At 36.3% G+C, this 13,632-nt stretch overlaps 1 protein-coding gene across 2 annotated transcripts; it reads right to left on the bottom strand.

Annotated features, from left to right (window-relative positions):
• Positions 1 to 238: 238 nt before the first annotated feature.
• On the bottom strand, positions 239 to 7,489 carry LOC111884386 (MAP3K epsilon protein kinase 1-like). 2 transcript variants are annotated; one of them, XM_052769244.1, is made up of 20 exons: positions 7,161 to 7,489; positions 6,259 to 6,393; positions 6,074 to 6,094; positions 5,904 to 5,977; positions 5,719 to 5,809; positions 5,558 to 5,641; positions 5,369 to 5,470; positions 5,164 to 5,295; positions 5,023 to 5,094; positions 4,820 to 4,926; positions 4,646 to 4,739; positions 3,617 to 4,543; positions 3,428 to 3,517; positions 3,254 to 3,345; positions 3,075 to 3,158; positions 2,200 to 2,972; positions 1,425 to 1,963; positions 922 to 1,328; positions 708 to 822; positions 239 to 629 (listed from the first exon to the last, which is right to left on the bottom strand). In XM_052769244.1, the coding sequence occupies exons 1-20, from the start codon at positions 7,218 to 7,220 to the stop codon at positions 453 to 455; spliced, it is 4,176 nt and encodes a 1,391-aa protein (XP_052625204.1). In that variant the 5' UTR covers positions 7,221 to 7,489; the 3' UTR covers positions 239 to 452. The 2 variants fall into 2 exon arrangements, with proteins under 2 accessions (XP_052625204.1, XP_023736469.2); XM_023880701.3 differs by having other exon boundaries at positions 3,428 to 3,511.
• Positions 7,490 to 13,632: the final 6,143 nt, after the last annotated feature.

The following is a 13,632-nucleotide window of genomic DNA, read 5'->3' as shown; positions in this document are numbered from 1 at the left end:
TTTGGAGGAAAAAAGATCAATACCATACCAATTCCACCCCTAGCTTCTACCTCCCATACCAACTATAAATGGATTATTTGAGTTTGTCGTTGTTGAATATATTAAAAGATTACTTTATTAAAAAATTATAAAGTATAAAATGACACAGCACAAATACAATTTAGTTTTGTTAGTTTGCTGCTTGGCGTGTGTTGGCTTGGGTTTGTACACGTTTAAAACAGCAAAGCACAGCAGTCAGTTAGAATATAATAATCTATACACCTTTGTTATACATAGGAAGCATGCTAGGGTACAGATTACACAAGATGAAATCAAACACAAACCAAACCAAAACACGAGAACGTGATTCCAACAAACAAAAAATCAAAATAAATAATTACATCCCATGACACACCAAAAATTATATATTTACACGTGAAAAGTCAAACAGACTCAAGACCGAATCAAATGAATCATAAAACAGTATTGATATGAAGTGCTTTAAGCAGTGAGGTGGCCATTTGCTTCACCAGAACTTGACCACCAGAGCTTTGCCCATCTCTTCGTTCTTCAATTAAGTTTTGTAACTTTTGAGGCAAATCATTCTCTACAATCAGCTGCTTTGGACGTGGATGATGTTCATATACAGCCTGACACAACAAAATAAATAAATAAAAATGACTTAATGTAGAATGAAAAAAAAAAGCAACATTTTTCCAAATTACAACCTTAATTAATTTTAGCAGAGTGAGACGTGCTATAGCATCCTGGTGGTTAAGTCTCGATATGAGTAACGGTGTCAACCCGTTAACAGCCAGTGTTTTATTTATCTCAATTGATTTCCTGCGGGGCCACATAAGGAAAGGATTGATTATACACGTATTGTTATGATTGAAAAAAAAAAAAAAAAAAAGGTTAATGAATTAAAGAATAAAAACGTACGTGATGATTTTCAAAAATGGCTCTAAGATGTGAAGGAAAAATTGTTCCGGACAGCACTGAAAGAATCTGACCAACTTCTGAACAGATTCCTTTCTCAACAAAGCTTGTTCCACTTTCTTGTTGTCATTGTCATGTGCCAAACACACAGCAATTGAATCCAAAGCTGTTACAGACCAAAGCTGGTCTTCAAGTAAGCTTAAGTAGACGTCCATTCCACCATGCGCTCTCAACTGTTCCCTTGAATTACGTGACGCGTGGGCCATATCACATAACAAAGGCAATGCGTATTGTCTTAATGGAGAATCCGACATTATGAAACGCATTAAATGTGGAATTATTCCGTTTTCTGCTGCCTGTTCCTGTCTCCGTTTATTAATTTTGCATAGATTGAATAGTGCGTTCAAGACCTTCAAACAACAAACAAAAATAATAATAAACATTATTATTATTATTATTCAAAGAAGGTCAAATAATCATAATTAATGAGATATAATTTCACTTACCTCATGATGAATTTGGGAAACGAGAGGGCCATCTTTGAGGTCAAGATTTGGGATAAGATGTTTAATGGCATCAGCTCTTTGTAGATGTTCCAAACAGTGTGGATCGGTGGACAAAAGATTGATGCATTTTAAGAGCTTTAATAGAATAGGGGGTTCGATTTTATTGAACATTTGGAATAACCGGCTGAGTAAACTTTGGCTACACATGTACGACTTCACTGTTGAGTCAGCACCCGCGAATTCAAGTAAAAGATCCGCCACTTTTTCAAGATATTCCCTCGCCACGTCAGCATTCCATGGGGACACCATGTGGGACAAAAGTCCAGATGACGTGGCACTCCCTGGTCTAGCATTAAGAACACCGGAACCCGAGAGTACACCTGATGCTGTTTGAGATGCAATTCCTGATGTGGACGCCCCACCCCCGCCCCCCTCATTGGACCCCACCACCCCCGTCTTTTTGTTATTAACTAATTTATGTGGAGTTTTAGGCATCGACTCATTGTTATTAGCATTTTCCCTTCCACGACTAGAAGCCTCTGTTGAATTCAACAAACAAAATGAAAATTACACTTTGGTCCCTAAGTAAGTATAGCTGGTATTGTAACATTTTTTGTCCTTATTCCAGATAAAAATGAGACTATTTTTGGGACCAAAATTGCAAAAAATAGCTAAAGTCAAGGACCAAAAAGATTAAGAAGCTCAAATAAGGAACAAAACTGAAAAATGGGACCAAAAATGTGATTTACTCAAAAGAAAGGAAGCCAAAAATTACCAGCAAATTCAGCCATTAAGAAATCAAGCCCATTGTTCTTCTTTTCAATAGAAGTATGCAAAAGTGGGAGTATACTTTCATGTTTTTCTAATCCGGTCAAATGGCGAACATATTCAAGTTGACCAGAAAAGTGTCGTGAAGGGGGTTCTTTTTCCAAAAGACTTAACAGAGGGCGGACATTTTCTTGCCCATTTGATACAACATCCATAGATTTCCTAGGCCTATCAGTGGACAGCCTTCCAAAATTAGAAAGTCTCTGTTTATGTTCAACATCGTGTGAACCATCTCCTCTCTCCTCCTTCACTGTATTCGAATCTGGTGATCTGGAATTAAATGGAGCTTCAGCACTAGTGTTGCTTGATTGATGATGATGATGATGATGATGATGTTTATCAATGTCTAAAGTGAAGAATCTTGAATCAGGTGAATGAGAAGATGATTGATCTGTTGTTACACCGTGTTTGACTTTGACATGGTCAACATAATCCATCCCATTGGCTGCACTTTCAGTTTGCATGAAAGTGTTGCTACTTGAATCTAATGGACCGGATCTTGATCGGGTGGCTAAACCTAAACCTAAACCATCCATTGAAAAGCCACCTCCACCAGATATGGAAGCCAGCCTGGTTGCTTCATTTAAGCTATAAAGGGTGTTTATGAGCCTCAGTAATATTCCGTTTTTTGCAGCTATTCGACAAAAATCATTCCTAAGTGTTGATCTTTGAAGCTTAAATACCTGCCACATTCCATCAATAGCTAGATGGACCATTTCCCTGGAATTTGGAAAAAGGTTCATTAGAACATTCACATTCTAGAATGTAATCATAATTGCTTCAGTTCTGTATGAAATTATACAAGTTAAAAGAACTAAAAACCTGTATTTTGCATAATCAGCCTCCAGAAATCCCACAAGAACAGGTATCCCACGGCATGCTATAAACATTTGTAATGTCAATGAGCTGTAACAAAAAGATTCCACCTCAATACAATCATCTTTTTATAGTATAAACACAAAGAAATTAGAAATTTTAGAGAAAATGAGAAAAATTTATACCTTGACTGACAAAGTTGCTGCAAAAAGTAAGCTGCTTCCATACGAACCTCTCTTGTTCTATCAGGCACTGCAAACCCCATAACAACGGGTACCTGGGGAGGTTTTTCGTAAATAAAATGAGACTAAATGACCATTTTACCCTTAAGTAAAAAGAAACAACCCCTAAGTACTTACAAGTCCAACAAGACAAGCATTCTCCTGAAAGTCAGTGTTATCCTTGATAATTTGATTCAAGACATGAAGCACGGAACATATAACCTGCACCTAAAGAATAGCATTAAAATATATTACTAAAATATTTAATATAATAATAGAAGAAGAACAAGATTTAGTAAGTAGTAAGCCACTTTGAATTGAACATACCCGTGTCCTAGGAACCTCAAGCAATTCCAGAAGAGGGAGTAATCCATGTTGGGTCATAAAAACAAGTTTCTGTTCAGGGCGATGTTGAAAGAAAACAGTTAACTTATGACACGATGACACAATCACATCTTCTGATTCCTCTGGTCTCAATGAAGAAACTAATTTCCCAAATTCAACAGCTTGCAGGTGAAAAAGATTGTCTGCAGGTAGTTTATCATCAAACCCTAGACCATCAATACCAATCACATCTTCTTTTAAAACACCCATCATAAGATGAAGTATATCTCCTCCATTAGACTGTCCACCTGGTTCATTCTCCAACTGTTTTTGAGCAATTGTAGCCCTTAAATGTGTTGCCAAATCAGCTCTTCCAGTATCTGTGTTCCCTTGATTATTATTATTATTATTATTATTCATGTGTGATGAAGAAGCAGATGTTGAAGCTTCAGCGGACCGATCTTCAAAGGTTTTATCCATTGGTTGAAATAAATCGTCCAATGAAGCATCGCCAGGTGTATCACTGAATTTACTCAGTTCGTTGTTTCCTCCAACTGTTCTTGATGCTTTCGTAGACTTTTGAGAAGTGTTGTCATGGCCTTTGTGGCTAGAAGTAGTTGAACTGGTTTCAGTAGTAACAGAACTTCCGTTTTCTTTGACTTTTGTGGTTTTTGATTTTGACTCCGAGTCACCATTTGTTATCGTTACCTCAGTGGCACCTAATTCTGATAGTAGCTTCGCATGGGCATGTTCTTGATTAGTTTCATTGTTTACAGATGAAGGTTCTAATGGTAATTTCTCATGAATAGCTAAAGTGGCAACTGCAACATCGTCTTCTGATACATCTGCTTTTTCATTACTTGAATCATTTTCCTCATATGACTTGCCAGCAAGAGTAGCTTCAGCCAATAGCAACTCTGTTTTAACTTCCTGAAATTCGGAACATCAATAAGTAAAAACAAATTATATACTGTAATACCAGTGTGTTTGAAACTTTGTACTTATTAGTTTTAATTACAAGGAAATAAATACTTTGACTTTCTCCACAGAGAGATTCTCAACAGTGGTTAGATCATCTGCATTTGAAGTTTTTGCAGCACCCACTGAGCCATCATCTTCTATGTTTCTGAAAAAAGAGATGCTCTTCGAATATAAAAACATGATTTTTATATAAAAATATATAATTTTTATCCTTGCAGCAATTACCTGAGTGTACCACTATGGCGAAGTGAAGACTGCAATACAACACGCCTTGAATTTTGTATCCAAGGGTGAGAAAGAAGTGTTTTTGCATCAGGTCTCAGTCTAGCATCCTGAAATATGAAAATTAATGTTAAAACAGAGAATAGATAACTTCAAGAAAAGTAAAAAAAGGAAGCATAAAACCAGACAGTCATTTTACACTTTACCTTTTTAAAGCACTGGCGTAAAAAATCTGTGATACCAGGTGACAAGCTATCTGGAATTGGAGGATTTTCATCCTGAAGGGCAATTTAGGAAATTCAGTAACAATGATTTCATGACATGGTAAATTAACAATGATAGAATACCTGAACAATCCTAAAGAGAGCTGGCATGGGTTGAAGATCATAGTAAGGAGGCACACAAGTAAGCAGTTCGATTACAGTACAACCAACACTCCATATATCAGATGCAGCACAAACTCCTGACATTTCAATCACCTAAAGAAGAAAAAATTAGACAGGCAAGATCAAGTTTTTATTAAAAAGAATAAGAATCTATAAATATAAATACCTCAGGAGCCATCCAGTAAGGTGTGCCAACAACTGAATGTGTATTAACATCCGCCTCAGTTAGCTTTGTTGCAACCCCAAAATCTGCTAACTTAACAAGACCCTGGAAAGAAAAGCCAAAAGAGGTAAAAAGGTAAAATAAATTTTGGAGCTAAAAGGGCAAAGACAAAAAAAATACTCTTATACTTACCTCTTTAGTAGTCAAAATATTGGCACCCTTAATATCTCGATGAATAACCCCCTGTTCATGCAAATAAACCAAGCCTTCCAAAACCTGCTCATGCATTAAAGTCAGAAATATTTATATCAAAAATTTGAACCAGGTACATAAGGTCAATGTTAGAAACCAACCTGAGCTATATAAACAGCCACCAATGATTCAGGAAATGGCCCAAATTTGTTTGGCTTGATAATGTTTGCAAGTGAACCATTCTCCACATACCTTAGATTAAAAAGATTATCACCAGTTAAACACACTTTCAACACTAATACAAGTGATAAATGTATTTAAGGTTAATAAATTTTAACACACTTACTCAAGAATTATATGAAGATGGGTCTTTGTCTTTAAGGATCCAAGATACTTTACTATATTTTTGTGGTTCAAATTCTGCATCAAAAGAAATGCATCATATGATTTATAAATCATCTAGAATATTCCTGCAATGTTACAAAAATAACTATAAAGTAAGACCAAAAGTAGTACCTTAAGCAAGTCAATTTCTTGCTGAGAAGTTACCATGTCCAATTGGTTCACAATTTATCCATATAGAAAGCAACAAATGTGTTAATACAGAATATAAGTGGTTGAGTATCATATGCTAATCAACCATATATAAAATACAGCATGTTTGAAATATTAAAAGGAAAAAGAAGGGAGATAAATTGTACCATGATAATGTTGAGGTCCTCCTGAGCAATATTCTCCAAAGAAACTTGTTTTATTGCAACAAAATCTCCATTCTCCAAGTCTAAACCCTTGTAAACTCGACCATATGCTCCTTTCCCAATCTCATCTCCAAGCATCTTCCAAAACATAAAAGAAATAGCACACTCAAATCCAGTATGAAGATACAGCATGCCAAAGTAAATCATAACAAAAATAGCATTCCACTAGGGGGATAAATCCCACAACTGATTTGGTATTTTACTAATAGTTTCCAACATCATTACAAGAATAGAAATGATAGTACCAACCAATCTAGCTATGAGATCTCAAGCTACATCTGGTTGACTTCCAACTACACAAATTATTTCACAAAGCTACATTGCTACGATCATGAAACAAGTCTAGAGAAGTGCTACTGTTTGCCAAAAGATGGACTAAAATTCAAAAAACTTCTAGCTATAGGAAAGAGAAATAACGACAATAAGCAACCTCATAACTTCTTTCAAAAATAAAAAAAATAAAAAAATAAAAATAAAAATAAAAATAAAAACCTCATAACTTCTTTGTAATCTCAAACATCGTTACATGTCTAGAACATGAACTCAACTGGATTCCCATGGAAGAGCCGTCTTTTGAGTACTGATGTCAAACCTCGTACTCTTTTAATGCAATAGTTATGGAGTGTGATGCAAATATAACATCACCATTATTGCATCAAATTACTTCAGAAATTTAGAGTAGTTAACCGAAATTTTCCAAAAACTTCAAAACCACATTAATTCATATTCATAGAGTGCGAGATTTCACATCCAAAGTCAAAAAGATAGCTCCAATTTTTGAAACGAAGGGGATAAGACTACGAAATACCCTATAGAAATTAGGCGAAATCAAGAACATTTCTTACATATTTGTTGTCCAGGGTCTTCGACTTATGAAAGGCGGTCGTCGTCGCTTGCCGAGACATCTCTCTCCCCTCCCTGTGTCTTTGAATTCAGTAAGGGGGAGGGTTTCCAGTAACCCTAGAAGAAGAATTCTGCCATTATTGTATATTCAAGTGGAATAAAGCGCTAATCCTTCGATTTTGAAGAAGATAAAAAAGAAGATGTGGGACAACACAATGGCCCGCCGGAAAGTGATCGGCTGCAAAATCTCCGACGAATTGTCAAAAATCGAAGAGGGGCAAAATACTGTTGTTAGGTTGCTCCAATTGGTCGTCCTTTCTGTCAAGATGTCTGTTGTAAAGCCTAATATTATTGTTTTTCAGTGGATTACATAAACCGTCCCTTATCTATTTACAAGTGACACTTTTTATCCATCGGAGACAAAATTACTTGTTTGCATGCCTTACAACAACTTAACTTTACCTTTGTCTTTCTTTTCGTTAATCTCATTGGATATTCGTGTTATTTATCAGAGTGAAAGACATATGAAGAAAGAGAGGGAAGCTTATCGTTTGTCCAAACTGTTTGGAATCTTTCTCGCAGGATTTTGAAAGACATACTATACAAATACAAACCTATGTTTAACATATTTACGAGTTAATGCATTAAAATACATTTAATCTCATTTAAACATACGACTCACTTAATAAAATCATCATCATGTATTAAGGACACCGCCCACCTAAATCCCAAAAAGCATAGGCGTGTGCCCTTTTTAGAAAAATCGTCAAATATATATGGAAGTTGACTTCGATATGACTGTTAGACAGAAAGCAGTCTTTAAGTGTCTTCGGGCGCCTCATGCTCAGGATTTTCTACTAACTATCCCTATTGATGGCATTGGCCAGCATATGTCTCCTGTGGAGTACTGAACTATCCTTCGTTACCGCCTCATGATTCCTCTATTCCCAATTGACGAGATATGTCCAGTTTGCCGCAAGGCATGTTTAGATACCTTTGGGAAACATGCGGTTCATTGTAGAGCGCTCTCTGGCTTCAAGTACAAACATGATGTGGTTAGGGATGTTATGTTTGATGCTTGTCGACATGCTGTTATTTCTGCGAGGAAAGAAGCACCAGTGAACTTTTTGACAGACCCGCAGAATGGAAGATCCACACTTAGACCGACAGGCATTTTGGTCTTTAGATGTGTAGGAGGGAAGCACATGTGTGTGAATCTTACTGGAGTCTCTCCTCTCGTCGGTTTGAGGGGCGGGGGTTTCACAACTGGGCATGTCGCTTTGAAAGCCGTTGCGTGCAAAGTAGCCAAACATGAGAATGCATGTATAGAAAATCAACATGTGTTTATACCTTTTGCATTCGATACATTTGGTTTTCCCACACCATAGGCAATGGAGCTCCTCAACAGAGCCCAATGGGTCATGCATTCTAATGTCATATCTCCTAGATCCACAGATGGTGTTTTCAAAAGAATTAGTTTTGTCATCCAGAAAAGGCTAGCGGCGCAGCTTATTGTCTGTTTGTCTTCCATCGATATGTATTGAACTATATTAGTCTGGCGGTTGATATGGTTGATATATATCTTTCCATTAGAGTTATTTTTTGTATCGTCTACTCTGGTTGTTGTCCGGACCCGTTGATTTTAATGTTTTGTACGAAAAAAGTAAAAATAGACCCTTAAGTAATAATTGTTATAAAATTAATCAAAGTAAAATTTGTCACCAATATGTTACTATTATGTCAAATGTCAGTAATCCGTTATTAATCCATCACTAATCTGTTACTAATACTAGTGTAACTAAAAATATTTTGGCCCCCTAAATTACACGAGCTTTATGTTGTTGGACATATCACATATGTCTTGGGCCCTACCATAAGCATTAATTTTGATCGTGATTGATTCCGAAAACCCTACCATCACCATTTAATCATGATTGTGAATTGTATAAGTAAAACATGATTTTTTTGCTTACTTTCTATTGATTAAGATTATAATATGATTCAAATTGCTACTAATAAATTTAAATTTGTTAGATTTTATGTAACACTCTAAAAATTCCAACCAATTTAAACTTTTCAAAAACAACCAAATTTCATAAAGTTATTACAAAAGATTTTCAATACATTTATTATCAGAGTATTTCCCAGAAACCACATCGTAAACGCATAAAAACTCAAGGAGCGGTACGATCATGCATTTGCCTTGCCACGGTCTCCTGAAGTATTTGAAACATTTAAACCACAGCTGTAAGCCCGAAAGCTTAGTGAGATACCCTCAAAATACCAACGTCATACAAACATAACCATATCATATAATCGATACAGAACAACCATGCACTTCGGGTCTACTGTGTGACTGGTCCGCCGCACCGGCCTACAGTCCACCTGGTCCACCCTTTGAGTCTAGCCATATACATCGAGTCTACAGTGTGATTGGTCCGCCCACACCGAGCCTTCAATCCACCTGGTCCGCTCTCTGAGTCTACAGTATGACTGGTCCGCCCGCACCGGGCCTTCAGTCGGCCTGGTCCACTCTCCGAGCCTCGGCACGTCTGGTCCGCCCTCGTGGGGCCTACAGCCTATCCAGACCGCTCGCTGGGCCTACGGGATAACCGGTCCGCCCTGGGTATGTTGGCCTACAGCACAAAGCAGGACCCACCTCAACCCAACTCCAGCCCAACAACCATGTCCACGTAAATATACAATCATATAACAATACGCATCCAACCAAACCGATCTATCAAATCACTTAACATAACATCATTTTAACCAGGATACCGACCTAACCGGTCACTAGCATATACCATCCTATATAACAGGATACCGACCTTAACCAGGTCTCTAACATATACCATCCTAACTACCAGGATGTAAACATAGCAAAGCAATAACATGACAACAACACTCGGATTACAATCCGATAAAGGGCCGGCCTTGGTGCCTTAGACCCTGTGGATATAGTGAGGATAACTCACCTCGCAACTGCTGACTGAAAAGGATAAGATCACGCTGCTCAAACCTCCGACACGAACTCCACCACTGATCAATACCAAAAGACTGAACTCAATAAATACCCATAATTACCAAAATATCCCTGGAAGTCAACTCTTGGTCAAAGTCAAAGTCCTCAGTCAAAGTCAACCCTCCTGACTTACTCTACCCGCCGAGTCAACCCGCTGACTCGTCGAGTCCCCATGCTCTAAAACTCCCATAACACGACTCAACTCGCCGAGTCGCCCCAAGACTCGCCGAGTCCCACAACTCTGAGTCTAACTGTACTCAACTCACTGAGTCATCCCTTGACTCACCGATTCACAGCTTAACCAGAAAAGGTTAGGACCTCTCGACCAGACTCGCCGAGTCCAAGAATAGACTCGCCGAGTCCAAGGCTATCTTCAACCAACTCGCCGAGTTGTTCTTCCAACTCGTCGAGTTGTTGCCCATCTTCATGCAACTCGCCGAGTACACCCATGTGACTCGCCGAGTACCACTAGTTCTTAGCTCATACAGAGGCTTTCCAAGCCATGCAGGGTCTCAAATCCATAGATCTACTCTTATACAAGCCATCCATCACGTAAAGTAGCAAACTTTACGTGAATCCAAGGAGATCTAAGCATAATACACTCTTGGCTAAGGTTTGGGACTAAAAGGCTTCATCAACAGCTCTTGAACAGGGACTTTATGCTCTTTTGGATCATCACTACTCTAGATCTGAGGTAGCAACCTCAGATCTAACCTCCAAACTCAAGATAGCACTAGATAAATTCCCAAAAATCCCACAAATGATAGATCTAGATGGATAACAGCTCAAGCAACGAATCCTTACCTCCAAAGAAGACTCCAACAGAAGAATAAGCCAAAACCTTGCAAAGCCCCTTGCTCCAAACCTCTTAATCTTCAAAGATTTCTTCAACCAACACTCCTTCAAGACTCAAATGCTCTCTAATTCTCTCACACACAAAAAAATAGGGTTTTTGGACTTCAAGGGGGAGCAAAGAGGCTGGGAAGAGGGTATTATGTTCTTTATATAGGGCTCAATCCCTGGGATTAGGGTTTTCTCCACACAACACCAACTCCCCGAGTCCAGCCACCGACTCGCCGAGTTGGCCACTCAACACGCGACCAGAATCGCGACCCTACTCGCCGAGTCTACCCATGGACTCGCCGAGTTGACCATCCACATTTTCACTTTGAACCCTGAACTTACACTCCTGAACTCGGGATGTTACAGTTTATTTTAGTTTCAAGTAGTTGATTTGTTTATATAGATTAGTGATTGGATAGTGACAATTTCTTAATTTTTAAGAGGTTTCATTTTTGTGAGAGTGCAAGGAACAAAGTTTTTCCATATAGTGGTTCCATTGTCGTTTGGTTTTGATTGTAGTTAATTCAAAACGATCAAGTTTTATGACTTAAAATTTATTGGTAAATTAGTGATGTTAGATTTGGCTTGATTTTGGGGGTGAAAAATGAAAAATTATACGGTGTTGGTGAATGAAAATGGAATTGATAAAAGCTAGAGGATTAAGATCACATACCATCATTGTGGTTAATAATGGAAGCAGTTGAGAGATGGTTGCATTTGATCTCGAACATAAAATAGCCATCGATGCGGCTTGCCATGACAGGTTAGCATGTTATCTCTTAATCTCCTTGATGTTAAATATCTGCAAAAAAAATGTTTGATGTTGCCATATGTGTGGCTTCAACTAGATAGTTAAGAAATGAGAATGATAGAAATATAGGTGGAAGCAACAAAAATAAGTTATATATAAATATGAAAAAGGTATGTTGCTTTATATAAAAAATGTAAGCTCGTATGTTGAAAGTTGGATTAAAATATGTTCTTACCAATAAAATTTCAGTACCAATAAAATGGAATAGAAGTAAATTGTTATTTCATATATTTTGCATTTTTGTACTAATAAAAACTGTGTACACATCTTTAAGAACACTTAAACTCATAATTTTGACAATATTAACTATTTAAAATGTTTTAAATGGTTATCAGTTTAAAATATTTAAATCGGGCATTTTAGTATGATCATTAGTTCCAAGCAAGAACCTACTTGTGACATTTGAATCAAACTACATACATTGATAATGTATAAATAAGTAATATATGATTAGATTTTAGTAGTTATAGTTTTGTTGTTAGCTGAAAGAATGTTAAAATCTTTTGTCATTTTTTATTTTGTTCATTTTATATAATTTACATGTTTGTATTGGGTTTCAGACAACACCATGAAATCAAAATTATTTTTGTTGTATCATCGAACTAAAGTAGTATGACTATTAGTGACAAAAATACTTGAACCATATGGGAAAAATTGAACCCGAACTTTTTCGGTTGGGTAAATCATTGGACCGGCTATGTGATTTTTTCTATAAAAGTTACAAATTTGATATGATTACGATATTAGGGTTACACCAATCCAATGACTCTATCACTTTTACCCTATCCTAGCCGTTTTTATTATAATACTTATAATTTTATTATTAATATATATATATATATATATATATATATATATATATATATATATATATATATATATATATATATATGATCTTAAAATTATATATTAGTATTATGTGTCATATTATTAATACAAAGTTTGTTGTGTAATTACTACTAACATAGCAATTCATAATATTAACCTAAAATATCTAATAATGAGAATTAATTATATTGTTTTTATTATTTATGTTATAATTTAAATTAGTTTATCATGAACTTCGGATACTAAAACTTTATATATCTATATAAAATTTGTTACATATTAAACTCGTCGTTGGTGATGTTATTAGAAACTATAATTATTAAAAAAAATCAAATCATTTTTTGTTGAGATTTTGATCGGTAATAAATATTTAAATTATAAAATATTAATATCATAATTACAATACCCAATACCCAAAACTCATTAGTTAGTTATTATAGACCGGTTAATCTCATTGGGTGTATGTACAAAATTCTCTCCAAAGTACTTGCTCTTAGATTAAAGAAGTTTATATGGAAAGTTATTGGTTTGGAGCAATGGGCTTATGTGGAAGGTAAGAGTATTCTAGATGGCCCACTTGTAGTAAATAAGCTCTGATCTTGGGCAAAGATGATTAAAAAGCAAGTGCTTATTTGCAAAGTGGACTTTGACAAAGCATTTGACTTGTTAAATTGGAGCTATTTGGATTCTATTTTGGAGCAAATGAAATTTGGCATTAAATGGAGAACTTGGATTAAGGATGTCTTACTTCGGGAAAGGCTTCCATTTTAGTGAATGGTTCCCCATTAAATAGTTTGTCATAAAGAGAGGTGTGAGGCAAGGCGATCTTTTATCACCTTTCTTATTCATCATTGTCATGGAAGGGCTTAGTGTTTCTATGAAAGAAGTTTGTGAACGTCATATTGTAACGTCCCAAAATTCAAGACTAATTTTTTTTTTAATAAAACATTACTTAAAGTAAAATCATCCA

Source organism: Lactuca sativa, chromosome 3 (assembly GCF_002870075.4).
Source record: "Lactuca sativa cultivar Salinas chromosome 3, Lsat_Salinas_v11, whole genome shotgun sequence".
NCBI classification, from domain to species: Eukaryota; Viridiplantae; Streptophyta; class Magnoliopsida; order Asterales; family Asteraceae; genus Lactuca; species Lactuca sativa.
The sequence above is the reverse complement of the archived record's forward strand: the minus strand, read 5'-3'. Positions and strand labels throughout refer to the sequence as shown.